The sequence below is a fragment of the Protomyctophum bolini genome (genome assembly GCF_963924005.1).
Source record: "Protomyctophum bolini genome assembly, chromosome: 19".
In the NCBI taxonomy this organism is placed as follows: Eukaryota; Metazoa; Chordata; class Actinopteri; order Myctophiformes; family Myctophidae; genus Protomyctophum; species Protomyctophum bolini.
In genome coordinates, this window is record NC_137880.1 from 18635164 (window position 1) to 18661449 (window position 26286).

At 44.0% G+C, this 26286-nt stretch overlaps 1 protein-coding gene across 1 annotated transcript in view; it reads left to right on the top strand.

The window, feature by feature from the left end:
- Window positions 1–696: 696 nt before the first annotated feature.
- The window catches only part of LOC308334597 (kinesin-like protein KIF26B), a gene marked incomplete at its 5' end in the record, with an annotated part of 31918 nt that continues 6328 nt past the window's right edge, over window positions 697–26286 (top strand). The window contains 11 exons of the mRNA XM_080791400.1: window positions 697–867; window positions 3368–3886; window positions 5823–5944; window positions 6464–6635; window positions 11817–12026; window positions 13442–13535; window positions 16325–16596; window positions 17799–18012; window positions 18553–18706; window positions 18940–19096; window positions 19351–22666. Coding sequence (XP_080647526.1) covers window positions 697–867; window positions 3368–3886; window positions 5823–5944; window positions 6464–6635; window positions 11817–12026; window positions 13442–13535; window positions 16325–16596; window positions 17799–18012; window positions 18553–18706; window positions 18940–19096; window positions 19351–22666 — 5401 coding nt within the window. The remainder of the gene's footprint in view (window positions 868–3367; window positions 3887–5822; window positions 5945–6463; window positions 6636–11816; window positions 12027–13441; window positions 13536–16324; window positions 16597–17798; window positions 18013–18552; window positions 18707–18939; window positions 19097–19350; window positions 22667–26286) is intronic.

Sequence of the window (26286 nt, forward strand, 5' to 3'; positions counted from 1 at the left end):
GCCTAGACTTGAGCGCTCCCCATGGCGTTCCCTCCCTCCCTCCTTTCCAATGTGCCCCGCCACTACCATTACGCGCGCTCATTCTGACCACGGCTGGTCTCGGTGACAGTGACACACTTCTCGTTGTCTGTCTGTTACTACCTGTGGGTAGTGGATTATGTGCTTTAGGCGAGGCAGACTTTAACTAAATTTAATAAAAGCAGACCTTAGTTATTGGATTCCCTACATCAAACAGATACACTACCATGGATTCTCTAACTCGGAACAGGGACAAATATTCTACCACCGAGAGAGAAAAATATTGGGTAAGTCACACATTTACATTTTATTATTAGCTCAACAATAAGGTTAAGCGCATGGATTATAAAAACATTGTTGATTTATTAGAAATAATTAACATTTGGGTGTGGTTTAACAGTTGTTCACGTCAGTTGATTTCTTATTTCCCACTGTCCTATACCACTGGCTTCCTTCTTTATAGAATATCGTTTGCATATTCCTCAGAGCGCAGTAGTGCCACATTATTGCAAACCCACCGGGCTTTGTTTCGAGGAAGGTCCCTCAGAGCGCCCCTCTCCTGATGGTGCCGGGTCCAACGGCGACTCACACCGGACCCTGTGCCGGATAAATAGTGTCCCATCTTCTAAGATTCCCAAGGTCCAATGGGCTGAATCTGTGAATGACCAGCTCAGTAATATGGACATCGCACCTGTCACGTGTGGACCCGACATGTCGGAGAGTAAAGGGGTTTGGTGGTCTGACTCTGACAGAAAAGTTCCGTGCTGTGAGAGGTGCTCTGCGACTCTGGTTGCGCTGAAGAAGCAAGCACTCAGCCTGGCCATTCACCATCACTTCTCCTCCTCTAAGGTAAGGATTGGCTTGCTAATGTGCTGGCTCAAGTATTGACATGACAGCGCAAAAAGAAAACGTTGCAGCAAAATAGGTTGCTGCTCATTTAGGCAAAAAGGAAAGAGGAAAAACTCATAGCTCAACTTAAAAAACCAAAAAAAACAAACATTGACCTATTTGTTCGCCAAAGGGTGGTGGGGTGAATAATAACACAATGGTAATTTCCAAAACGTTTTGAATACAGGAGGCCTTCAATTTCAAACCAAATATTGTATAGGATATGGATGTTTAAATGTGTATTTTGATGCTCACGTGAAGGGGGGCCTCTATAGGCTCTATATTTCCCAGCATCCTTCATCTGTCACAGAATCATCCATCAAATCAGCGAAGTAAACCACTGCCATTCCTGTGTGAGTGGTTTCAAATGGGCATGAATATTTCATTAAGGCATCCCTAGTGTGTCTGTCCTCTCCAGGGCCAGAGAGAGAGAGAGAGACAATATTTAATTTTGTCCCATTGAGGGGGATATAGCCAGACTACATATAAAAATGTTTTTTAGAGAGTGACCTCAAGCCACTAACACAGTATATGCCATGAGAACTGAGAAGAGGGTATATACTGTATCTTATAACCACAGATGTGGGCTATACCCATTTGCCAGAAATCTGATAAGCCCTGCTTGCTACTTGCTGGTATTGATCTGGCCATTGTTTCTCAAAAGCATGCAGTAGCTCTGTAATCACATCTATGAATTTACAGGATTAAGATGAGCCTAGGTCCGGCACATTTTATTCGTTTTATAAAAAATATATATATATAGGTTAGACTACATTGCCTGAAATGTGTAATTTTATTTAATATAAAAATAAAAATAAAAGATCTGCTGCATGTTAAATTGTTTTGTCATTCACATATTCAAATGGACACATTATCCATTAAAATGTAACATGATTTATTTTATTTCTTATTTTTTCTATTTTAATTCCTTGAACTGGAAGGCAAGATACCTAACTTATTTTTGGGGGATTTATGTTTTGTCATAATGTAGTGGATGTAAGAGGGTAAAGTGGGCGATGAAACAAATGCCACATGAGTATGTTTTTGTTCACTCACTGGAGAATGTCCTCCAAATATAATATTTTTAGAGGGGGATAAGGGATTATGGTCAGTGACAGCCGGCATAGGTTTACATACAGGACTGAGAAAGTGCTCCCTCTAGGGGGAACGTGGATGATTGAGCACACCGGCATAGACCGCTTGCAAAATGGATTTAAGGATGATGGAACTTGGAAGGAGGGGAGGGAACGAAGAGATGGATCTGGATAGATGGAGGGATGGATAGAAATGGGAGGTATGAATTGGATGCATGCATGAACAGGGACAGGTGAGAATCGAGGGATGCATGGATGGAGAGAAAATGGAAAATATATAGAAAAGGGTTTGAAGAGAATAAGGGATGGCGGTGTGGAGAAGATGGAGGGATTGATGTACGATGAAGTATAAATCAGATAAGTGGTTAATTGTTTGAGTGAGTGAGTGAGTGAGTGAGTGAGTGAGTAGTGTACTAGTTGATTGGGGATGAGATGAAATATAAAATAGTGGTTTATAGGCTATTCAAAGGACACAAGGCATTAGATTAGCTTCTTTGTTGTGCTCAGAAGTGTAACTATTTATTCAAACTCCAAAGTTGGTGGACCATGCATGATTCTATTATACAATTTACAAATTCAAGCGAATTGTTGTGCGACTCTTGTTTAATTATAGATTAGCCTTTATCAAGTGGGACTTACAAAAGTAGCCTACAATATCTGCAGTGACTCTGCAGTGCTGATAGAAGGTAAGCGGTCATTCCACACCTTGGAGTGTCAAGAGTTGAGGCTGACTAGAGTGGTGGTCAGAATAATCAGTTCTGTGCACAGTCACAGAACTGCCACAATCAATCAGTTCTGTGCAAATGTGGTGATGAGATATCTTCCATATGGCCTGTGTAACATACTTGTATAGCCATTATCTGTATTACCTCTTCACCTGCACAGCAAAAACAGTGAGAATGCGACACATTATGAGCCTGTCGAATCTGTCGATCAGCTACTTTCTGTGGTGAAAGTGCTAAGCTTGCCTCCCTCGACTGCTCCTGCTGCAGTGGCCCAAATACACCATGTTCAGGGGAATGTGGCTGTATGGTGGGAAGCACTGGGTGTGAATGTGTGTAGCTATGAACATAAAGCAATGCTATTATAGAGCTTGCATATACCCAGGAAACCCAAAAGAGGCAGGTGGGGAGGTATTGTGTTTTCCAAGAATGTCTTTCTAATCCAATCCATGGTTGTCAAAGGTGATACACGGCCATAATATTTTGTTTTATCACCACATTGCCTCAATATTTAGACTTGCGCTATATGTATGAGTGATTACCCATGACTACTCTAACTCCCAACACTTGGCTACCAGGACCGTTTTCCATTTAGTAAATGCAAAGTGTGCATAATTTATGACCCCTTACTGTCAAATTCCATAGGACTCGAGTGCTGTGTCTACGTTTCTCAACGACAACCTCAGGGTCCACAGCAGCCGGTCTACGGGGGACCCCAGGGAGCGGGACGGGGACCAGGGGACGTGTGGCTCCTGTGGCGCCCATCAGAGCCAGCTGAAACGGGAGGCCATCCACGTGGCACTGACGAGGGAGCATGCCAAGTGGTCCAGTCAGTCACCCATCAAGACTCCCTCTGGGTCAAACCACACCACCGCTGGAACGGTGCACAAATTAAATGAAACGAATGCTCTGAGAGAGGCTACTGCTACGATGGCTACACTGGTGAACCCTCAACCCCGCAGTCAGACCTGCAGTCCTCACAGCCCGAGAAGCCCTAGGACTCCTCAGAGGACACCCCAGACCCCCAGAAGACGGGGACCCAAGCTCCCCAACCCTGATATGGGCCGTTGGGTGGAGGAGCAGCAGCAGCTGGTCGCATCTGCATCTAAATCTCTGTCATTGACCAGCAATAATGGTGTCCACCCCATCTACGCCTATCATCAGGTAGAGCTAAAAGCCTCCACTTGGCACTAGATCACACATAACAACACCCCCTTTCCCAGTGTACATCCCCGTTTTAATGAGCTATCGGGGTAAAGTATGTCTTTACGGGTACACGTGTCTGCGAGGCAATGATTCATAGTGGCCCGGTCAGACCGTATTTAGATCCTACGTCCTAGGATGGTCGTTTAAAAGTGCTATCGCTAATGGAAGGGAATTGGGTCATGATTTATCCCTGTCATAAAAGCTAGCCAGTCAAAAAGCATTTGTGATCGATAGGGGGGGGAAGGGGCTACATATTTAACAGGACAGCCTGTGAAATATGCATTAATGGTGCTGGAAAGCAGAATCCAAATTCAGAACACCCTCCCTATAACACCCCCCCACTCCAACCAAGTCATCAACTGAAAAATGGAAAGGTGAGAGCAGTGTGATGACAGAGTGAGAAGGATAGGAAGGGGGAGAGAGAGAGAGGGGTGGGGGGAGGAGAGGAGCATGGTTGAGGATGGGGGTAGAGGGGGACACAAAGGGGGGCAGTCTATGAGTCCCATGAGGTTGAGTGAGCGAGTGAGCGAGAGAGAGAGAGAACTAGAAAGAGCACAGGTCTCCGCAAGGACAGAATTCGCCAAACAAGATGGAATATGAAAAATCGGATGGATCCGTCTTGATCACTTGACTATAGAGATAATGTATACTGATTTGTGTAATGTTTGAACAAAATTGGTAGGAGAAATATTAAAAAAGTATTTTGCAAAAAATTGCCTCCTGGTGGCGCTATAACAGGACAATGTGAAGGGTGTTATTTCTTCCTTGGCCTATTGGCAATGTGCATGCAAACTGCAAAGTTTCACAGCAATCGCATGTTGTGTTCGTGGGACACAGATATTGTGTACCTATTTGTGTGATGTTTGGACAAAATCTTTATAGGATTAAGGAGTAAAGGAAAAATAAGTGTTTTGCAAAAGCTGGCCTCCCGGTGGCGCTATAACAGGCCCATGGGAAACATTTGGGTCAGAGGTTCTGCTCTGGCACCCAGGGAGTGTGTGTGTACAGTTTCACGTTGATCGAGCCAACGGTGCTGGACATTAGCTGTCCACAGATGAATGGACAGGCGGACAGGCCCTACTTTCCCTAAACTTCTTTGCCCCCCCACTCTCGATTTCCCTCACAGACGGCCCCTTACGTTTCTTCTATGGCACTAATTGGCATTTTCATGGATGGCTGTTTTCTTTGGCGGGAGGACGAACAGAGCTGACAGCGTTATCTTGCTCTACAAAAGAGGCAGATGAGACGTGGAGCTCAGGAGGGGAGGGGCCCTTAGGGACAAAGATTCTGGCTGTCTCTTTGGCTCGCGGCGAGCCTTATAGCCTTATTGGTGACTTCATTTTGAGCAGCGGTAGATACAGGCAGAATAGGTCAAACTCATGCGCAATCCTTGTTGCACATTCACAGACAAAAACAAAAAAAATGGGGACTCAACACCGATTGAAAGCATCTCTCTTTCTGTGTGTGTGTGTGTGTGTGTGTGTTTGTGTGTGTGTGTGTGTGTGTGTGTGTGTGTGTGTGTGTGTGTGTGTGTGTGTGTTTGTTTGTGTGCGCGCGTGCGCGCGCCTTTCTGGCTGCCTATGTGCCTGTGTTAGGTAAGAAGCACTGATGTTCCCAAGACCTTTGCATCTCTGAGTCACGTCTTCATCTCAGACAATCGAGTCATCACAATCCATTCCTCACTCTCCAAATTTAGCCAGTTAGAGTCGCAACATGACCAATCATGTGTGTATAGATTGGACACAAAATGTGCCCTCAACCCAAATACCATACAGAGAATCACAAACACACTGATCTCATGTTCTTTAAATTACTCCTGTGTGATATACCCTTTTGGCAAGGGTGTTGTACTGCATTTAGTTCCAGAGCTTTAATAAACTTTCTCTTCTTGCAGACTACAGATGGTGATACAGAGGGTCATGGTGAGGCTGGCAGTTTACACAGCAGCCCAAAGCTTGCACACATCTCTAGAGTAGCTACCATTGCCAACTCTGCTGCCATGTCCTTTTTGGCCAAGTGAGTAATAAAGTGTTATCCTGTGTTGTGAACTTAACTTAAGATTTTTGAGGCTATTGCAGATGCTGTTTTGTATTCAAAAGCAGAGCTTGGTGGCAATCAATAATGTAATTTGATCTGACTCCATTGACAATGAATGGAGAATTTACGTGTCATATGTGTCTGAGAAAATAGACATGTTACGTCATAATGTGATAAGAGCGCTCCTCACTTCACATGGGTGTTTTTTTCCATGCAAACACATACCATACCAATTTCAGCACAATTACGGTTTGTATGCTGTGCTGTAGGCCTATGTGTGTAAAATGCATCTCTTAAAACGGTAGACATCTCAAAGTAGAACAAATCTCTTACAAATTACTTATGCTTTAATAATAATATAATTCTTTGGTTTATTTTTTGGTTTATACCTTTCATATCTGAACAAAGCCCAATGGGGCGCTATTGGTATTAAGTAGAACTGGTGCTGCGGGATGAACGATTAACACCACCTCCAAACCTTCTCTCCTCCGCCTGCAGGGCAGCCCAGAAATTGAACCTGTCCACCAGGAGGAAAGGCCTGGGTTCTGACCAATGTCCAAGTCGCCCCCCTACCTGCTTCATGGGAGTTATCCAAAAGAGCCCTCCTCCAGTCCCTTCCTGCATACTCCAGGCTGCAGCCAGAACCAAAGACTCACCCAACGTTGGCAAGGTAGACCATGACCGCTTGGCTGCTGCTCCTCTAAAACACAGCAGTGTCATTTCTGAACTAAGCAGTCAGAGGACAGTAATGTTCTGCACGCCTAGCAGTACATACTGTACCATTTCCATTGAGTTAAAACCCAATTTTTATCATATAGCCTGCTTTTAGTCATTATACCTTCTGTAGAGGTGTCTCTAATGCTTTATTTATGCTCTGTCCTATACAACGGTGTCGCGCACAAAAATAGCAGATCAGGTCACATTTTGGTGCGTGACACTGTCGCATTACAAAGTTTAATTAATGTGCCTCCAATGTGTCTCTATTGCTAATACTAAACTGAGAACCACAGTCATGGTGTTGACCGCTCCTCGTGTATATGATATGAGGTAGGACATACTCTAACAGACCCACTGGTTACTCTTAGTTGGTTTCACACATACACCCATATGTAGTACAAAGTCAGGATCCAGTACATTAGTGAATAATAACACATTAATCCTACTTTGACAATTTGAATCCAAGCATCGATCTACAAGCTCAGGTTGGATAGAGTCGTCAATGAAATACAGTATTCAGTAAAGTTGAGGACCCTGTCAGACAAGCAGCGTTTCTGTCGTGACTGATTGGTTGAGAAACCACACATGCCATTTAAGATACAAATACAAACTACATGACAGAATACCAGCAACCTCAGCCACAAACACCTTTTCAGATGTGTTTCGAGCAGAAATACAAGATCGCAGTCTTTCTGAGGAGATCCTGTATCACTTCCCCCTCATGAAGTAATGTGGTGTTAATGCCTCCATCTTGCCCCCTCCCGACTCCTCCCCAGGGGAAGGTGGGAAGATCAATATGGCTGCCTGCCTTACCCTCGTCTCGTAGATGGACTGATGTGCTTGGTCTAAGGTTACAGATAACGGCTCAGATAGACTGTCTCTGTCGGCCGCACCTTCCTAAGCACTCGGCTGTGTGTGTGTGTGTGTGTGTGTGTGTGTGTGTGTGTGTGTGTGTGTGTGTGTGTGTGTGTGTGTGTGTGTGTGTGTGTGTGTGTGTGTGTGTGTGTGTGTGCTCTCATGCCTCTGTGGATTTTTGTCTGCTTGTGCATGTCCCGTATGTATGTTTACATGTATGTATTTACAGTACGTATGAAAGCCAAGGCGGACTCTCTCCTTTTATAAATGGCCTTTTAAATAATGCAACTCACACATATACTGTAGAACTTGACACATGTTCAATAGGGTTAGTGGCTCCCACTTTTCAAGTATGAGGAATGAGTGTTCTGAAGCCTTCACTGACACCGGGCGTTAGCAGCATGCTGCAGACGGAGCATGGCTCTTATGCTTTAGAAATCATCGATGGAGGATGAGGTCATCGTGACATAATGCAGTCCTGCATGCCTTCAACCAAACCACTTTTGACTGGGTGTCTGGTGTCTCAATGTACTTTGACTGGGTGCGCCTGTGTGGTTGGTCAGTTTGCAAATGTATGCAACGTTATTCTCGTTGTGAGATTGAGCCTAGCTCCTGGGATTTGCTGCAATTGTCAATTCTCTCTTATTCAATTGTTTGTTCTGACAAATAGCATAAGATTGAAATGCCGCCCTGGGTGGTTAGCTCAACCGTCTGGGCACCTAGGCTGCCAAGCCAGCCGGACAGCGTGCTGCGGGTTCAACTCCAGAGCCCGACGGCCTTTGTCGCATGTCTCTCCCCATCTCTCTCCCCCTTTCCTATCGAATTACTGTACCCTATCAATAAAGGCAAAAAACACCTTAAAAAAAGATTTAAATGCCGAAGAACTATGTGCAACAATTCTTTTGCACTGCAGTGTCATGTGGAACCTACATAACCTATATTTTCAGTTCCCTCATTCCTCCATAAATTTGTCTTGTCTTACTCACCACTGTAGAACAACAGTCAGAATGCCTTTATTCTGCCTTTATTATACTTGAGTGTCAGGCTAATACCCATACGCAGTGGTTCCCAAACTGTGGTGCGTGCACCCCTTGTGGTGCGCGAGCGCCTTCTAGGGGGTGCGTGACATGAAAATGCTAATGGGGGTGCTATAGTTTTATTTTAAATATATTAACATATTATGCCCATATAGGGCAAGTATGTACAGAATATGGCCTATGCTGCATATATATGCCATATTCAGGTTTATATATGTGCATACCTCTTTATAGCTTATTCAATTTATATTTCCATGTGGGGGGGGGTGTCAGCTAGGTCGGGCACTAACAGGGGTTGCATGGACAAAAAGGTTTGGGAACCGCTGCACAGGAATTAGTCTTGAGTGCATCTTTCTGGTCAATTGCATATTTACCCCCCTCAGCATTGACTTGCATTAACGTTGAATGCTTACTGTTTGTCTGGTACAATTCCATTAAACATCAAGCCCAAAAAATAAAACCTAACATGGTCAAATATACTGTACCAAAATGGGAATAGAATAGATTTATTTATACAATGAAAGTTTGTGCGACCCGCTCAGGTTACATGATTCCAGCAACAATCAATGCAGCATATTTGACCCTACTCACTGGACTATATTTATGGATTTATGTGTATAAAATACATTTGTGAGAAAATAATATTACCCTCAACATGCATAATTATGCTCCTATGTTAGATTCATTGGCAACATTTCAAGCCTCAGTATCAGATCAAAGGTTTGTCTGAAGACCAGAGGCTCGAAATCTTACTTTGGTGCAGGTAATATCCTTTAATTACACTTATACTCCAGACCTGCACCTCAGCAAGAGATGTGCGTATTCTTTCAGCTTTTAATGAACTACATTTGTGAAAATGTATTTCCAGGTTCCAAGTTGTCTTAAGTTTCTGAGAACAAGGCAGAAATAGAGCTTAACACAGGATGCGCATAGGCAGTAGCCAGCTTGCAGCTCAGCTTGCTTCTATGGTCAACGCGAGCAGAGAGCCAGCGACTCTTCATTGATATCAATGGCACTCGCCGCCTACTGTATGCACGTCCTGTGTGAAAGCCCTGTAAAGGGGTACCTGGTGGTTCAGCCAGTAAGTGAAAAGGCCATATGCTCCCAGGTTCGAGTCTCCTCTCTCTCTGACCTATCTCAAATAAAGCATAAAATAAAGCAAAAATGCCCCACCCCCACCCCAAAAGAAAATAAATAGAGCTTAAAGGATAATCATGTCCACATCTTAAAACACAGTTGGCCATGTGCTGCTGGTCGTGGTTGATAAAAGGGGGAGAAAAAAAGAAAAAAACGAGTTCATGTCAGGTCAGATATAATTATTTTCACCCTGGTGTTAAAGCTCACTTTATTTTATTTGCAACATCAAACATCCCATTTTGGGCTGAAAGGTTTTCCTCATGCAAATGCATTTGCCTCAGAAATCCCCTTTTGTGTTGAAACATCCCAAACAAGGGGAGCTTTAATTTCAATGTGTGGTTATGTTTCATGAACAAGGCAGAAATACTATGAAAATGTGAAATACTTTTATGGGGGTTGTCTCATTGGGGGCTTTTATTACTTCTAATGGACTCATGAATCTTATCATGGCCTATTGTATTCTGTGTGATATACAGTAGGCTTCCTGGAAGATTCTGCAGAGTAAGACCTGTGAGGCTGAGCTATGTTAAGTGGTGGTTCAGGTTCCAAAGTATCCAACTTAGCTTAAGACCTCAAAGCCCTTAAATCACGAAGGCTGAGAACAAGGTTACATTTAGGAATTAACATCACGATCCATGGAAATGGGACAGGAAATATACAATGTCCGCATAGTTCTAAGCGGATTTATCTGTACTACATTATTTTCATACACTAAAAATGTGTTCACTTTGTTAATGTTCACCCATTATTGGTGTGATGTTAAATATACAGCCTGGCAGCCTTGTCCTCCATGTTACACCCTTTACAAAACAACCTTTAGCTCATCAACCCAGTGCTTACACTTTTGACTATATTTATTTAAAATCTAGACAAAAAAGCAAAAAAGAACACTTACTTCACCTGTGTGAAGTAAGTGGTGCAACTCCGTGTGGGGTCCTCGGGGGGGGGGGGGTCCCCGGAACTTCCAGACCCCAAGGAACGTGCCCAGGGGGCCGGGCCGGTTCCAGCCAGCCGCCCGCGTCCGAAACGGTTGAGTTACCATGTGGGGGTCCCCAGGGGGTCCCTGTACTGTACTGTACTGTACTGTACTGTACTGTACTGTACTGTACTGTACTGTACTGTACTGTACTGTACTGTACTGTACTGTACTGATACACCCGAAATCATCATATATACAGTTAATATACAACTGTATGTGTGTGTTAGGCTGCACAACAGTGACACTTGGTTTTGAAAACCAACCAAATGCTATTTTCGTGCTCGGACACTGCAGCTAGCCAGCCAGGGACAGACCCAGGCAGCCAGGCAGCCAGAGACACACAAAGCTCCTTAATGAAGTGGTTGCACCACTTAAAAAACTACAAACAAAAGAAAAGTTAAAAAGCCTTTATTAAAGGCTTTTAAACTTTCCACAAGAGTGCCTTGGTCTCATCCTTTTTTGCATCAATTCTGTCACCCAATGAGTACCAAAGAGCACCTTGTTGTAGATTTCTACTCCAGCCAAACAGGTGCGCTCCTTCCTCTCTTTTTTCTAGAACCATAATCTAGTTTGACGTACAACTGTTCCCTTAAGTGTTATTTTTGGCTTACATTTCCCTCATCTGAGCAGCAGTCTGGCTGTTTCACGTTGTTCTCTCCCATAGAGATGTCTATGGGAAATCTCTTCCGCAACTCCTGAGCTAAATCCCTTATTTTGATAAGTGTATTTCAAAGGTAATGGTGTTTACTGTAAATATAGAAGCAGAACACTGCAGCACACAATGATTTGAACCTTGTTGACTTATCAGAGTTTAAAATGTTACATAGCAGCCTCTGCTTTGTGACCAACAAAACAATCTCAGCCCGTCCTATTCTGTATAATATGAGGGAATTTAACTGGGGATTGGTAGATTTGCACATTTGTTCTAATCCTTGGACTGGCAGGGGGAAATTAACGACAATTTAATTGAAATGAGGAGGTGAATGACAAACACTCTTTCCATTTACAAAATGGAAAGAGTGTCCTTGAGCAAAATAGTTAATATTCATTAAACAAAAGCAGTATATAGGCCAGTATATATGATCCTTTTAAAAACTATTCTATCCCATTTCCCTCTATTGTACAGGTCAAGGTGGTGCTGAGGATATGTCCTTCTCCGTTTGCCGGCGGGCCCTCCCAGCCATCTGTTTGCCGAGTGGACCCCTCCAGAAGAAAAGTCACTGTGATAGACCCAGCCTCCAGCATTCAACCACGCGCTACGCAGACCCAAGGCAGGGAGGGCAAAGCTCACAAGACCTACACCTTCGACACCACCTACCCACCAGAGTCTAGTCAGGTCAGTGTTATGGCATGGCGCCCATGAGGCAAGCCATACTGTATAACAGGGCTAATCATATCATATGTATATACTGTATGTGTCCCCATGGTCCCCACAAAAGTAGACCAACTGTATGTCCCCATGCACAAATGTGGTGTGGTGTAACAGCATTGGTTGATGCTGCTACACCAATGACCAATCACAGTCCCCACAAAACTAGGCCAATCACAGCGAACCACACAGCTCAGCTGATACGGCTAAATTCACATTAGCACAGCATACAACGATATACATGTACTTGCCAAATATAAATTCATTATGGCTCCAAATATTTACTACTTTTGCTGGATTTACAGTATCTACTTTTTTTCTCTCTCTCTGGTGCAGACAGTAGATTTCTGTTTATATTCAATTCAATTCAAGTTTCCCTCATTACCTTATAAGGAAACTGGGTTGTAGAGTTTTTTTTATCACTACAGCAGCATAGGCCTCAGAACTACAGTATCTGACAAACCTCAGCTGATATCAATGTATAACCCGGGTATAATACGTAATAATAAGCAGGGGACGTTGCCTCATTTCATGTGAAAATGAAACAATCTGAATTCCATTCAGGACAAATTTTGACAGATGCTTAAGCATCTCATTTTGGGCAAGATGACCTACATCAAATGCCTGCTACGTCTCAGTTATACTAATTATAATTAGTTCTTGCACTTTCTACTTACTCTTCCATGGTTGGTTAACTCCCCTTGTCTGATGACCTGAAAACCTGAAAAGACAAAACGACCCCGCTGATTAGCCACCGACAGCCACACAATTATCTTCAGAGCATCCAGCATTACTTACAGTATTGAACCCTACTTTGAGGAAACTGTCCTATTTCCACATTGACAAAACTATGTCCTTAATCTATCATGCTTTTAGTAAATCGATTCGACTTTTTCTTTGGTGTCAGCATTTAGGAAACCTATCTTCTTTGCACATAGTTAGGAAACCTATCGGTTTGCACGCAGTTATTCTTTATTGGTCTAGTTTAGTAGGCTAACCCGGCATCCATGTACACCAGACAGTTACACGGATAACAAGCTTGATTTTAGTGAATTTTGGCTTCTTCCTTATATGGACAGAGATTTATATTTCCATGGTGTAGATCAAAGCGGTATAAAATAGCCCTAACCCTAACCCTGTCCATTGTCTGTGTTGTTTGTATCATGTGTGTCCAAAAATTCCTGCAAAGCAACTCTGCCTACGGGTAACCTGAACGTGAACCTTAACCTTAACCTAACCCCACGGGAGGTGGACAGAATCAGCATGCCCCTCCATTTTCGCTCAGATTCCCTTCATCTCCTCTCGTGTTATTGCACACGGAATGGAAGATGAATCATATAAAAAGGCACACTCTAGCTGTCCCTCTGCTCTCTCCGGGTCAGGCCGAGGTGTGTGCCGGCGTGCTGACTGATGTCATCCGCTGTGTCCTGAGTGGCGGCGACGGATGTGTCCTGGGTCTGGGCTGCGCTGATGGGGGTGAGTAAATCGGTGCCTTCAAAGAGAGGCCGGAGGTTAAAACCACAAGATGGGAGCGAGATCTTGGACGAAACCCTTTTAATGTCATGTCTGTGTGTGTGGTCATCCATGTCTTCTTAATCCACTTTCTTGGTCTCTGGTTGTTGTTGTTGGTCTTGCTAATGTTTTTGTTTTCTTTTGTTCATCCCTTGCTCTCTTGGTCTCAGTTTATTTCACTGTCTTTCTCTTTCTCTCACTTTTAGTTTCTCTCTTTTTTATTTATTGCTCAGCCTGGTGTCATTGTCCCCACCTGGCTGAAGGCCTAGGGGGAGAGTATGTTTTGCACTCCTTCCGTCCTTCCGAAAATATTCCTCAACGGCCTGTTATAGCGCCACCATGAGGCCGATTTAGGCAAAACACACGTCCGTTATCAGCTAATCTCCGGCACCGTTGGCCCGATCCATGCCAAACTTTGCACACACACTCCCTGGATGCCAACAACGAACCTCTGCCCCAAATATTCCTCAACGGCCTGGCGCCACCAGGAGGCTACAACCTGACCTGCCCTGGTGGAGACCTGTGCCGATTGGCACTTTATCTAGTTTTTGTTCTGTTTCTCTCGCTCTCAATTTATGGTATCTCTGCTTCTATCTCTCTATTGCTCTCTGATCTCTATCTTCATTTCTCCCCCTCTCCCACTCTCTTCCTCCATAGCAGTGACAGAAAAGCGTTTTTATTTCACTTCTCAGTTATTCGTCTTTTACCTGCATGCTACTTTGTGAATAACAGCATGCTCATCAATTATACAGTTCTTTTTTTTAAGCTGCCTCTTGACTGTGCTGTTCCCGAAGACGCACACATTTCATTTTATTATTTATTTGTATTTCTTTTCTATGCTGCTCCGAAATTGGAGGCGACTGCAAGGCCAAATGGACTGTAACATGCTGCTATTAGGGAGATGGAACCCTGCACTTAGCTCTCTTACACACACGCACGCACGCACGCACGCACGCACGCACGCACGCACGCACGCACGCACGCACACACACACACACACACACACACACACACACACACACACACACACACACACACACACAACCACACACACAACCACATATATAGGACAGGGTCTCCTTGGAGCTGGCCGCTCTTTCACATGACGCCACTTGCCGTAAATCTGATTAAATTAGTGTGCTGATACAGACGACGCGTGGCACACTGCCAGCGGCCATTCATCTACTACTACACCACACAGTTCCACCCCTCCCTGAATAATGGCTGCACGCTCTGCCTTTAATTGGAGTAAACCAATTCTCTTACCCTCATTCAATTAGAGCTTTGATAAGACAACCGTAGCTTGAACAAGGGCATGTCCCGCTAGTAAAGCGGGGCAAAGGCGTTCCAACGCAGTGGTTCTCAACCTGGAGCTCGGGACATAGAATGTTCTGGCAGGGACACAGAGAAATAATAAAAGTGTGTAGAGTGCTATATCTAATATATCTACATAGATGTGGTCTCAATTCTATGTGTAGCAGAACATGGAATCATGTAGACCTTGCAAAATGATGAACACGCTGAGCATGCTGATTCACTCATACAAGCGTTCACCTACACACATATATACTGTCCAGTACTGTAAAACTCTCTCTGTCATACACATGCACGGTAACATTTTGCTGTGGCTCTGCTTTTGATATCCCCACCTCTGGTCTTTCAATGTCATTGCCGGTGTGGATATGTTTTGTCCCTGTTTCTGGTCAGACTGAACTAAATGGATCCAGTTCTTTCTTTCCTGATGCATTTGATATATGTTTGATAATATCACAATTTAACAATTTAATTAAAAACCCATGTTAACCACATTAACCCTGGTGTCCCTATTTGGGGCAAAGTGCTCACAAAGCGACAGAAAGCATTGCGATGCGTTGCGAGCTTCTAGGTCATTGTATGGTTTATGTGGTTAAGAATATATCCCTGTCTGTTGCACACAGACTCTTACTGATTGCCCTTGCTCCCTCCCTCCCTTTGTCTGTCTGTCTGTCTGTCCTTCTCTCTCTCTCTCTCTCTCTCTCTCTCTCTCTCTCTCTCTCTCTCAATCTCTTTTTCTCTATCTCTCTCTCACTTACTTGCTCTCTCTTTAACCCAATTGACTTATCTTGATATGTATGGCATGAAACAGAGTCTGAAAGGCTCCTCCAGGCTCCACAGCAGCATATTGACCCTTTCATTCTGACATATCATGTTATGTTAGCCTTTTTTGTGATTTGCCGAGATCTTTTTGAATATGGGATCTTTTCCCGTTAGGAGTCGAGGAGATGAAATAGTGATGATTGTGTGTGTCATATACGCATTTTAACGGCTAAACTGATAATGTGTGTGTTTGTGTATTTTTGTGCATCATCTGTGAATTAATGCATATGTTTGTGTATATTTACTTGAATCCACATGTGTTATTCCCATAATGTGTACAAACATAGGAAAACCCATTTCTAATTAAATTGATAATTTCACACACGCATATAAAGTTTATATATAGGCTCCTCAAGTAAATCCTTATGTGGTACTGATAATGTGAACGTACAACATAAATGTACAAATTGTGAAAACCATATTCTATTTTAATCCCATTTCCAATTAAATTGATAATTTCGCACTTGCATGCATGTCTGAGCACATTTCTTTATAGCATACAGCATGCGTACCTGTTTATGTTGATTTACACATCTGTATATACTGTACTGTATATGTGTGCATGTATGGCATACACATGACTTTCTGTGCTCGGTTGCTTGCTGTGCCCTGCACAGGGTCATGGTCTACAATGCTGGGGAGAGACGAGAGCCCCCAGACTCTTGGCCTGATCCCCTGTGCCATCTCCTGGCTGTACAGCGCTGTTGAACGCAGGAAGGAGAAGACCTGGACTAACCTCACTGTGTCTGTGTCTGCCGTGGAGCTCTGCTGTGGAGAGGGGGAGACAATGAGGGACCTCCTGGCTGAGGCTGTTCCCTTGGCAGGCAACATTAAGGACGGCCCAGCGGCCGCGATTTGTTTTGCCGAGGATCCCGTCAGTGGAATACAGGTATTAATAATACATTTTATTTATAAGGCGCCATTCAGGGCACTCAAGGTCGGCGTACAGGTTAAAAACAGTACAAGAACACAGTTAAAAGCAGAACAAAACTAGGGCACAGCTTGCGTATTGTCATCGGGGTGGCCATAGCGTAGTGCAGTGGTACTCAACCTGTTGGTCGGGGCCATAGAGTAATAAAAGGATAGAGACCGAACCGGACCTCAATTTTAGGTCTTTTAAGACCTTTTCAATACCCCAAAAGAAAGAATAGAAAACATTTCAAAAGTTATCAACACACTGGTCAAACATTGGCCAAATTGTCAAATGATATAAGAAAGAGGCAAAAGTTTGTGAAAATAGCTGATATACAAGCTGACAACGCCTCACATTACGAGGCGTTTGCTATTTTGACATTTCTTTATCTGTGGAAAACGAAATTCCAAGTGCTTGTCAGGGTGTGTGTGTGTGTGTGCATAACGCATTGTGAGCTTGTAGATTGGCTATTGAAGTATAACATTATGAGCAAACAAAAAGATGAAATATGAATATCCAAGGATTCAACATTTTGTGTTTTATTCTATAAAATTGCCCCCCCCTTCATTGCTATAAGTCAAGTATCCTGTCATAATGGGGTGGGGCATCATAAACAATAAGATACCTAAAGATGGTATACATAAACTGACTTGTGTTATAATTTATACATATGTCTGCCACTGTCACATGCACTATTCATGGGACATCTTGCCTGTCCCATCTGTAGCTGAACTGTAACCTATATTATAATAAGACGCTTTCGTTGGATGTTTTTTGGAGTAACGACTGTGTGCTACACAACGTTAAGTGCCTCACCTCAATTAATGATATCGTTTCTCATCTTTCATGCAATTTATGGCTGCCTGTTTATGTGGCCTGATGTTTTTACAGTGGTGAACCTGTGTTATTTAGTCACCTTTTCACACATTCTGTTAAAATACGTTAATATCTATATCTTTATATATATATATAAAATTATAAATATATAGGACTTATCGACAATGATCATTGTATCAACACATGCTTAATGCTTATACAGAAAATGTGTCATCCCACAACAACAACATGGATGGGTTGAAAATGGCAGAACCCTCACACGACTTGATACATGCACTATTTATGTGATTCTGCCCCTCTTGCACTTAACCCCTCCCCCCCCCCCCCTTCTGCCTTCATAGCTCCGTAACCACAGAGTGGTGAGGGCCCCCACCCCCGAGCGGGCCGCGTCTCTCCTGGACGCTGCCATCGCATCGCGTCTCCGTGGCAGCCAGACGGGCGGAGGAGGTGGAGCGGACGATGACATCACCGCAGCACAGCCCCACCGCGTCTCTATGATGTTTTTCACTCTTCATGTCCAGCCCCCTCGCCTGGAAAGCAGCGCCACTGGCAAAGGTTGCAAATATGCATGACATGTGGTCATATCCCAGGCTTTGTTCTGATACATTTTTTTATATAATGTTATATATGTTGCTATAGCAGTGGTTCTCAAATGTTTTCATGTCCATGGACTCACAGAATTATATGTACTACATCTCAAAATGTTCCACATTTTCATGTTTTTATTCTTTCCCAAAAATAGCAGATCTACAAGATCATAGCACGGCATGAAGTGACGTGCTATGATCTATTTTTGAATAGCCAACTAATGTGCTATATAAATGTATATACCTAGAATCTAAAATGCTTTCCCAGTTTTAATGGGTTAAAAAGGATCTTTGACTGACTTGTTTGCAAGCGTTCAGATCGGATTGGTGTATTCAGACATTGTTAACCTATAATACCTATATCTCTTATAAAACCATATTTTAGGAAATTAGTTTGTGTAGTTTCTTGTGAAATCAATCTCAAATACAAAGTGATGCATTTTCGTTAAACTTGTTCTCCTCTCCTATCCCACCCTATTTCTCACTATTCTGCCATTTCTGTCTTTAGTGTCTCGTGGTCCTACCAGGCTGACAATGATAGATGTGTGTAGCATTGTGAAAGGAATACACGAGACAACCAATGTCAGAAGTGGGCTTCTGAATCCTGAACTGGGTCCCGTTATCTTATCTTTGCTGGGTGGCCATAAACACATCCCCAACAAGTGAGAATCTAGGTTTTTAAAACTTGAACCCCGTTATTTAGGGCAGATCTACACGCTCACAATGCATTGCATTGTGAGCTTGTTCATTGGCCGTTTTCACACAACACTGTTTTATGATGAAGTATGAAATACACAACTACAGTATTACACAGAATTTGAAACTGGTGGATTTTGAGATGGAAATAATTGTACTTGATAATAGCATATCTATGTTTGTGGTATGTCTAATACAGGGGTAGTAAGCTAACCATGCTCCTTCGAGAGTCTTTGAGCCACGCCAGCCATACCACAGTGGTTGCCCAGGTGTCTGATTCACCACAATACCTTCTACAGAGCGTGCCCACTATTCAGCTGGCTGCTCGTATCCACAGGAAACAGAAGAGGTCTAAGGTATGTATACCAATTAGCATTTTGCTTGTACTGTTTGTGTGTCATGGCCTTTTTGTTCTTTCGGACAAAAACCCCCCTTTTTACTGTGTAGCCTACACATAAAATCCAATATTTGCTGCCTCTATTATTTGCAATCTACTAGATGTGCTTAGCCTAACTGTATATCCCAAAGCATATGAGCCAAAGTAACTGTAGACCCAATACATGCCTAATTAATAATGCAGAGATCAATGCCATTCTCTTCATTTGAACAGCAATCCACTTCATGTTCTCCTTGTGGCCGGAGTCTTAGCAGAGAAAGGACAGGGCCTCGCTCTTTGTCCCTGCGAGCATTCCACTCTGCCAGCGAGTTGGATGTGGATGTCCCTCGTCTCCGCTTGGCCGGTGACATAGACGACCACTCTGTCAGCGACCAGTCTTGCGACACAGTCATCCACATAGACTCCAACGGTCTGGTTCGGCCCAGTGTCTCAGTCCTGTCGCTGACCCAACGCGAGTCCGTCCCCATCATCCCATCTCTGCACCCTAGTAAGCAAGACACGGATGACCCGGAATTCGCTGCTCTGCTTAAGGAGCTTTTGAGCATCCCCAGATTGTTTGGAGAAAAAATGAAAATCGAAAGCCAACCAGGGAAAGTTGAGACTACGGACGTAAAGCAACCCGAGAGGGACTGCCTCAAGTGCGACACGTTTGCCCAGCTCCAAGAGCGCCTGGGCTGCATCGACGGTAGCGAGACAGCAACGGAGGTCCTCAGGGTTCTGTCAAATGAACCCTCAACCGATGTCGTCACGAATAAGTCACAACAACAGAGTGGGTCAGCGAAACGGACGGACACCGAATCATCCCTGACGTCACAGGCACCGTTACTGACCAAGGAGTTTAGCTGCACCCAGATGTCTGCTGGTGAGAAACTCACGGACGGCGTCTTCCCCGGAGACAGTTTTCAGAGAGAGGACTCAGGCCTGTATGACTGCGAGGAAGGCAGTGCAGCCAGCTCCAATGAGGATCCATCCAACCAAATACTCCACATGAACACATTGTGTCAAGCCAAGCCCCCAAATGTGCTTAACGCTGTAACTCCTAATTCACCTCACAGCCTTTCTTCTCAGAACTGTGACACAGATTCTCAAAAGGGTAATGGACCTGCACCACTCGCTCTTGTGCTTCAACCCACAGGAAGCCAGGGGACTTCAGAAGCGGGCGATTGGCTGAAATCGGAAGAAAGGACCTCGCCAGCTGGCAAAAGTTCTCCAGTATCACCCGCGCTCTTCTCTCCCACATCCTCCGCTTGCTCAACTCCTTCCCTGGCAACCAGTGTTATACTGGGGGATATCCTACCTCCGCTCCCCACAGAGGAAGTTACACAAATGAAAGCCACTATTACAGTGACTGTTCAACAGCCCTTGGACCAGAGTGGTCAAGATGAGTTAGTGTTCACTATGGTGGAGGAGGTGACCATCAGCGGAGTGCTTGAGAGAGGCCGGAGGGGAGGCAACATTATTCGTGTGTGTGACACTGTCCAGCCACCAGTTCATGTCCAAGGCTCTGCCACCTCTCAGCCAATAAGGATTATCAGCAACATCAGTGATGATTCTGGAGTGGCAGGATGCTCCGACTTGGGTGTGAAACGTGACAGGCAGGCCACGTCGACCGACACCAGCAGTCAAAATCGACTTCAGCAACTGAGAAGGGAACAGAGGTTCTTACCTTCATTTATAAATCCCATGCTTATTGATACCATTAGTGATTGTGATTCTGAGAGTGATAAACAAACAGGGAGTTCTAGTGATAACATGTCAGGAGACAGGGCATTACCTGAACCCAGGCAGGATAAACATAAGACCCTTGAGGCAAAAAATGTGTCTATTAATATTGAGAAACATTTTCATAAGAAGTCTGACAATGAGTCTATGTCATCGTCAAGCCAAATGTCCCATGACTTACCCAGCTTTGAAGACACAGCGGTTCACAAAAACAAAGCCAGTGGAACGAGGCACAAAACCCCGGACAGCAGGAGCCATCCCAGAGGGAGAGAGCGTGTTTATCCCGTTAATGCATCAAGGGGCTTGCTGGGGGGAGAAGTCAGCTGCAAAGTCATCAGGAATGCCCCTGAGAATGTTGCTGCTTCACCTGGCTGCCTAGCAACTGAGGCTAACGCCCTTAAGGCAGATAGTCTGCCAAGAGCCTGGCACAACGCCAACCACCAGGAGAGAGGCAGAGAAGGTCATATGGCAGACGACCACAAAGACCCAGGGAGGGTGACATCATCACGCAGCCCAGTGGCCACCCCAGAGAGAGGGCCGGGCAGGCGGCACCCCCCAGGCAACTGTTGTAGCGTCTTGTCCCCACCTCGGAAGTGCAGCGTGGAGTACAGGCAAGAGGATTGCAGCCTGAATAGAAAGACTAGTAGCCCTAATAGAAAGGCTAGTAGCCCAAATAGAAAGGATAGTAGCCCAAATAGAAAAGGTATTGGATCTTTGACAGAAACAAGTCTAAGCATGAACCATGATAGTTTGAATTGGAAATTTAATTCACCCATGGAGGAGAGTAGCAGGCTCTTCAGTGCTAAACTAGAGCAGCTGACTAGCAGGACTAATTCCCATGGTAGAGCCCCAGTGTATTACCAAAGTCTGGATAGAGGTGACAGCACCACCTCAGTGAGTTCAAAAGGGAGCTCCAAAGGAAGCTCCAAAGGCAGTAGTGAAGGCAATTCTAAGGGGGGCTTCAAGGGGAGTTATGATGGGATTTTTACAGAGAGTTATAATAAATATTATGAGGAAGATTCTACCTTACCCAGGGTTAGTAGGAACCCAAGGAGGACTCCTAGGTCTGGAGCTATGGCTGATCCAAGCCATCATCCCAGCACCACCTTCAAGCTCTCTGCAGTGGGGAAACTGAAGATGGCTAGCCCCAAAGTACGCCGGCTATCTGCACCCAGCACCAAAAACACTGCTTTCTCCCCAAAAGGCTTGCACCAGTCCATCCACAGGAGTGCCAGTCTCTCTCCGGATGGGAAAAGCCTCAGCCCAGGATCCTCCTCATTGTCTTCTCCTCCCTGGTCCTCTCACTCTCTCAGTCGGACTCCGAGCCAAAGCTCCACCTGTTCTTCCACTAGATCTCCCATCCAGGGCTTTATTAGTGGACGGCTCTCTGACCTTCTGAAGGACAGGGAAGCTGGCACCAGCTCGGGAAGACTGGACAATTTAGCCACTAGCTCTGTTATACCAGAGGACAGACTCTCTGCTCATTCGCCGTCTATAAGCCACCAACCCCTTCCCTCGCCCTACAGCCGGGTAACCGCTCCCCGGACGCCCAGCCATCTGAGTGGCCATGCCAGTGAGACTACCAGCGTGCTGAGTGGCGATCTGCCCCCGGCCATGGGGAAGACGTCACTGCTTTGGCCTAACAGGAACAGCGTGGTGAGCAGTGGCTACGAGAGCCTGGTGAGGGACAGCGAAGCCACAGGCAGCAGCACGACCTCCAACAGAGACTCCTCGGTCAGCGACAGGAGCGCATCCCTGCTCAGCATGGCCCGCAGCAACCGCATGTCCAGGAGGAGAGGAAACACAGGTAAGAACAATGACAGAGTCGTTTTAGATCCCAAGAGGACTAGTGTTGATTTTGATTTAGTCTTTTGAATACATTTTCATTTAGTTTTAGTCACATTTTAGTCAACTGAAATGTTTTAGTGTTTAAACATTGTCTAGTTTTGGTCGACTAACTATCATAAGATTTTAGTCGACCTAGGTAGGCCTTGATGGTATCATAATGACTGATATTAAAGTTGGCTGCATGCTGAAAATAGTAGATCTAGATTGGCTATTTTCAGCATGTAAGTATAAAATGACTTTTCTTTTAGTTCTCTCTTCTCCACTAGTCCCTCCCTGTTATTTGTTGACGAAACATAGTTTTAGTCATTATAGCTTAGTTTTTATTTCGGCATTTCAGCATTCCTCAGTGAAAAAAAACGAGTGAAACTTTACTGTTGGCTATACCTACACAAAATCCATCAGATGTTAAAGCAATGGCCCGGGTGAAATAAGACAAAGGGAGAGGTTAGATCTGATAAGATGGGTACGTCATATCATTTTACAGGGAGGAAGCAATTTTCATTTTCTTTCAAATGTTAATAAAGAGATTACTCTTAGTATTGTGGAGAAAGACAGGAAATTGGGGAAAGAGGCAAAGAATATAAATGTACAAGGTTATCTGTTTAGTTGCATTTTCTCTGTTATTGTACGTAATCTAGATTAATATACTCACTGGGTGAATTTAGTGAATCACAATGTAATTTCATTGTGTATAGTCGCATGCATGACCACACACATTTTAACTGTGGTGTTTATTGGTGGCACAGATTCATAGCTTGACGAAGAGCACAGTAGGTCACATCATTAATATATGAGCCCGATGACAACACATGGTAATGGAATAATAAAGAAGGTGCTTTGAATATAATAGGATTGATTTGCTTCCCCAAAATGTAAGTGTGAACACGGTGCACATCGGTAATGTAATGTCCTAATGGAGGCATGAAGAGGAGCTTAGCATGAAGGTTTTATGAAAGCTTCCCTGCATAATTCACCTACTGTGCTGTACCCAGTGTACCGTCTTAGTCCATTGTTATTGTTACTTAGCTGATTAAATTCAGGCAGAAGATTCCCTGCATTAACCCATTGTGATCATAACTAGTTCTGGAGCACTTTCATAATCTCTTTTGATCTCAGGGATTTGCAATTTGTGTCTCTTTGCTTTTAGAGATGGGACAGGAAAGCTTAATTTTGTGACACTTGGGGTAGATCCCATATTTAGCCTGTTCCACCTGTACACCTTATTATGCGCATACTCAGGGTTCGATTTGTAAGAGAAAACAGGGGGGACATCTTGTTAACCACTTAAGCCCTATACTATACGTCTCTGTACGACAAATAGCGAAAATGGCATGTAGAATGGCATGTAGATCTAATACGGTATTTTAGCTATTTTTGAAAGATTTTGTTTACTTAAAATAGGGACATCAGGCTATAATGTGGTTACCATACATTCTAATTAAATAGTGACATTATCAAACTGAAAACATATCAGACAGTCTAGAACTCTACATTATGGATATGCATGTAGGCCTATTTAACCAGTAAAACGCCCTGAGGGCGAGAAGGGACCTCGCCCTAAAGGCAGAGGTCGTGTGCACGCATGGGGGGGGTCAGATCAACATATGGAATGTCAGAACAGGTCAGCTCCATATATGGATATCTATAAGAGTGGCAGCGGGGGCAATGTCTTGAGTGTACAAGGTTTGATGAGGGCCCGGGTAGGGCCGGGCCTTAATTTTCGGGCCTGTTGGGAACTCAGTTTTCGCCGACTGTCGGGCACGGCTGCACAAATAACTTTGGGGCGGGCCTGTCTAGAGTTTGACTGTACAGAAGGGAGACATGGAAGAGGAAGGACGGGTGGGAAAGGATCAACATATGGAATGTCAGAACAGGTCAGCTAAATATATGGAGATCTAAGGGTTTGAGGTTTGAGGTCAGACGCATAACCATATGGAGGCGTGATGTCACGAGGTGTGACCATATGGAGGCGTGACTGACCAAGCAACCGACCGACTGACAGTAGAATAAGTCTGACTAGAAGCAGGGATAAAACATAATTATTGCATAGAAATGAATGACCGGAGGTCATAGAGGGCAAGGCTATGCGTGTGTGTGACATCATCATACCAGGAAGTTATGTGGGAAAGCGTATTGAGTGGCAAAAAACGACTTTCTGGACTTGACAGCCCATACATGCAAACAGAAAAGTCTGATTGCATTAAACAACGTTAAACTCGCTTTGCCACTCACTTTATGCATACCCTCTATTCAAAAAGACACCGATGTCTTGTGTGTCTGGAAGAGATGAGTCTCATGAATAATGAACAAGCTAGTGGTATTTCGCCTCTGTGGTGGAAGCCAGCCAGCCTAGTTAGTCCCTTTCTGTCCTCTTCAATGTCCTGATGGCTTTGCACTCAGAGGCAACAGTGACCACTGGTGTTTACGCTTTTCTTCCATCCCTTCCATTCCATCCCGAAAAGACAACAAAAGTTGGAAAAACAAAAGTTTAGATGATGTTTTCGAGGGCCCTCCTATGCCCAGCTTTGTGTGTCTTTTGTTACAGCTCTGCCAGTAACAAAACATACACAACAGAAAAACAGCACAGACATACAATGCTCATTTTGACATTGTCATTTGTTTTACATCATCACCTAATCATAGCAACATGAGTTAGACTTTAATATATTAGCGCCCCTCATTTCACATGGGTGTGATTTTTCTTTTCAGGATGGGATGGAAGAAGTGTTGTAATGTAAACTTCTTCACCGGGTGTACTGGACTAAGGTTAGCCAAGATTTATGATAATGTCGATACGACGTGCGATAGATGCCACCAGGCTGCAGCTAATCTTCCTATGTTTTGGACCTGTCCTGCCTTACAGTCTTATTGGTCATCTATATTTGATACTATTTTGGATGTGTTACAGTTGCCCATAGATCCATCCTATTATTTGGCGTTCTTCATGAAACCATCCCCCTGCCTAAATATCAATCTGACCGTATCACTTTTGTGACTCTTCTGGAAAGACGTCTTATTCTGATCCACTGGAGAAATACATACCCTCCCTCACATTCCCGTTGGATCTCTGATATACTATACTTAAAATAAAAAAATGTAATAATAATTTAAAAAGAATATATATATATGCATTGCGTGGCTCCATCTCCAAATTCAGTAAAGTATGGCAGCCATTTCTGTTGCACGTTGACCGCCTTACACTCATGCCCCCGACTGAACCTGATTAGCATTAGCTGTTACCTGACTAGCCTGCCTGTCTTGCCTGGATGATGTTCGTGACCATGAGCTGATTTGTATACTGATTGTATTGGATAGTTTATCCTTTGGTTTTTTTTCTCCTATGTCCAGCTTTAAGTATGTGTGCAAACGCAAACATTGTCCTACACAAACATTAAATGTCATTGACAATGAATGGACAATTTAGAGTTTTCGTGTAAACACAAACATTGCGTAACACAATCATTAAAGACGAAGGAGAAGACGCAAATTCTGATTGGCCGGAATGAGATGATGTATAATAATGTACAATGATAAGAGTGCCCCTCACTTCACACGGGTTTGAATCTTTTTTTGAGGGGC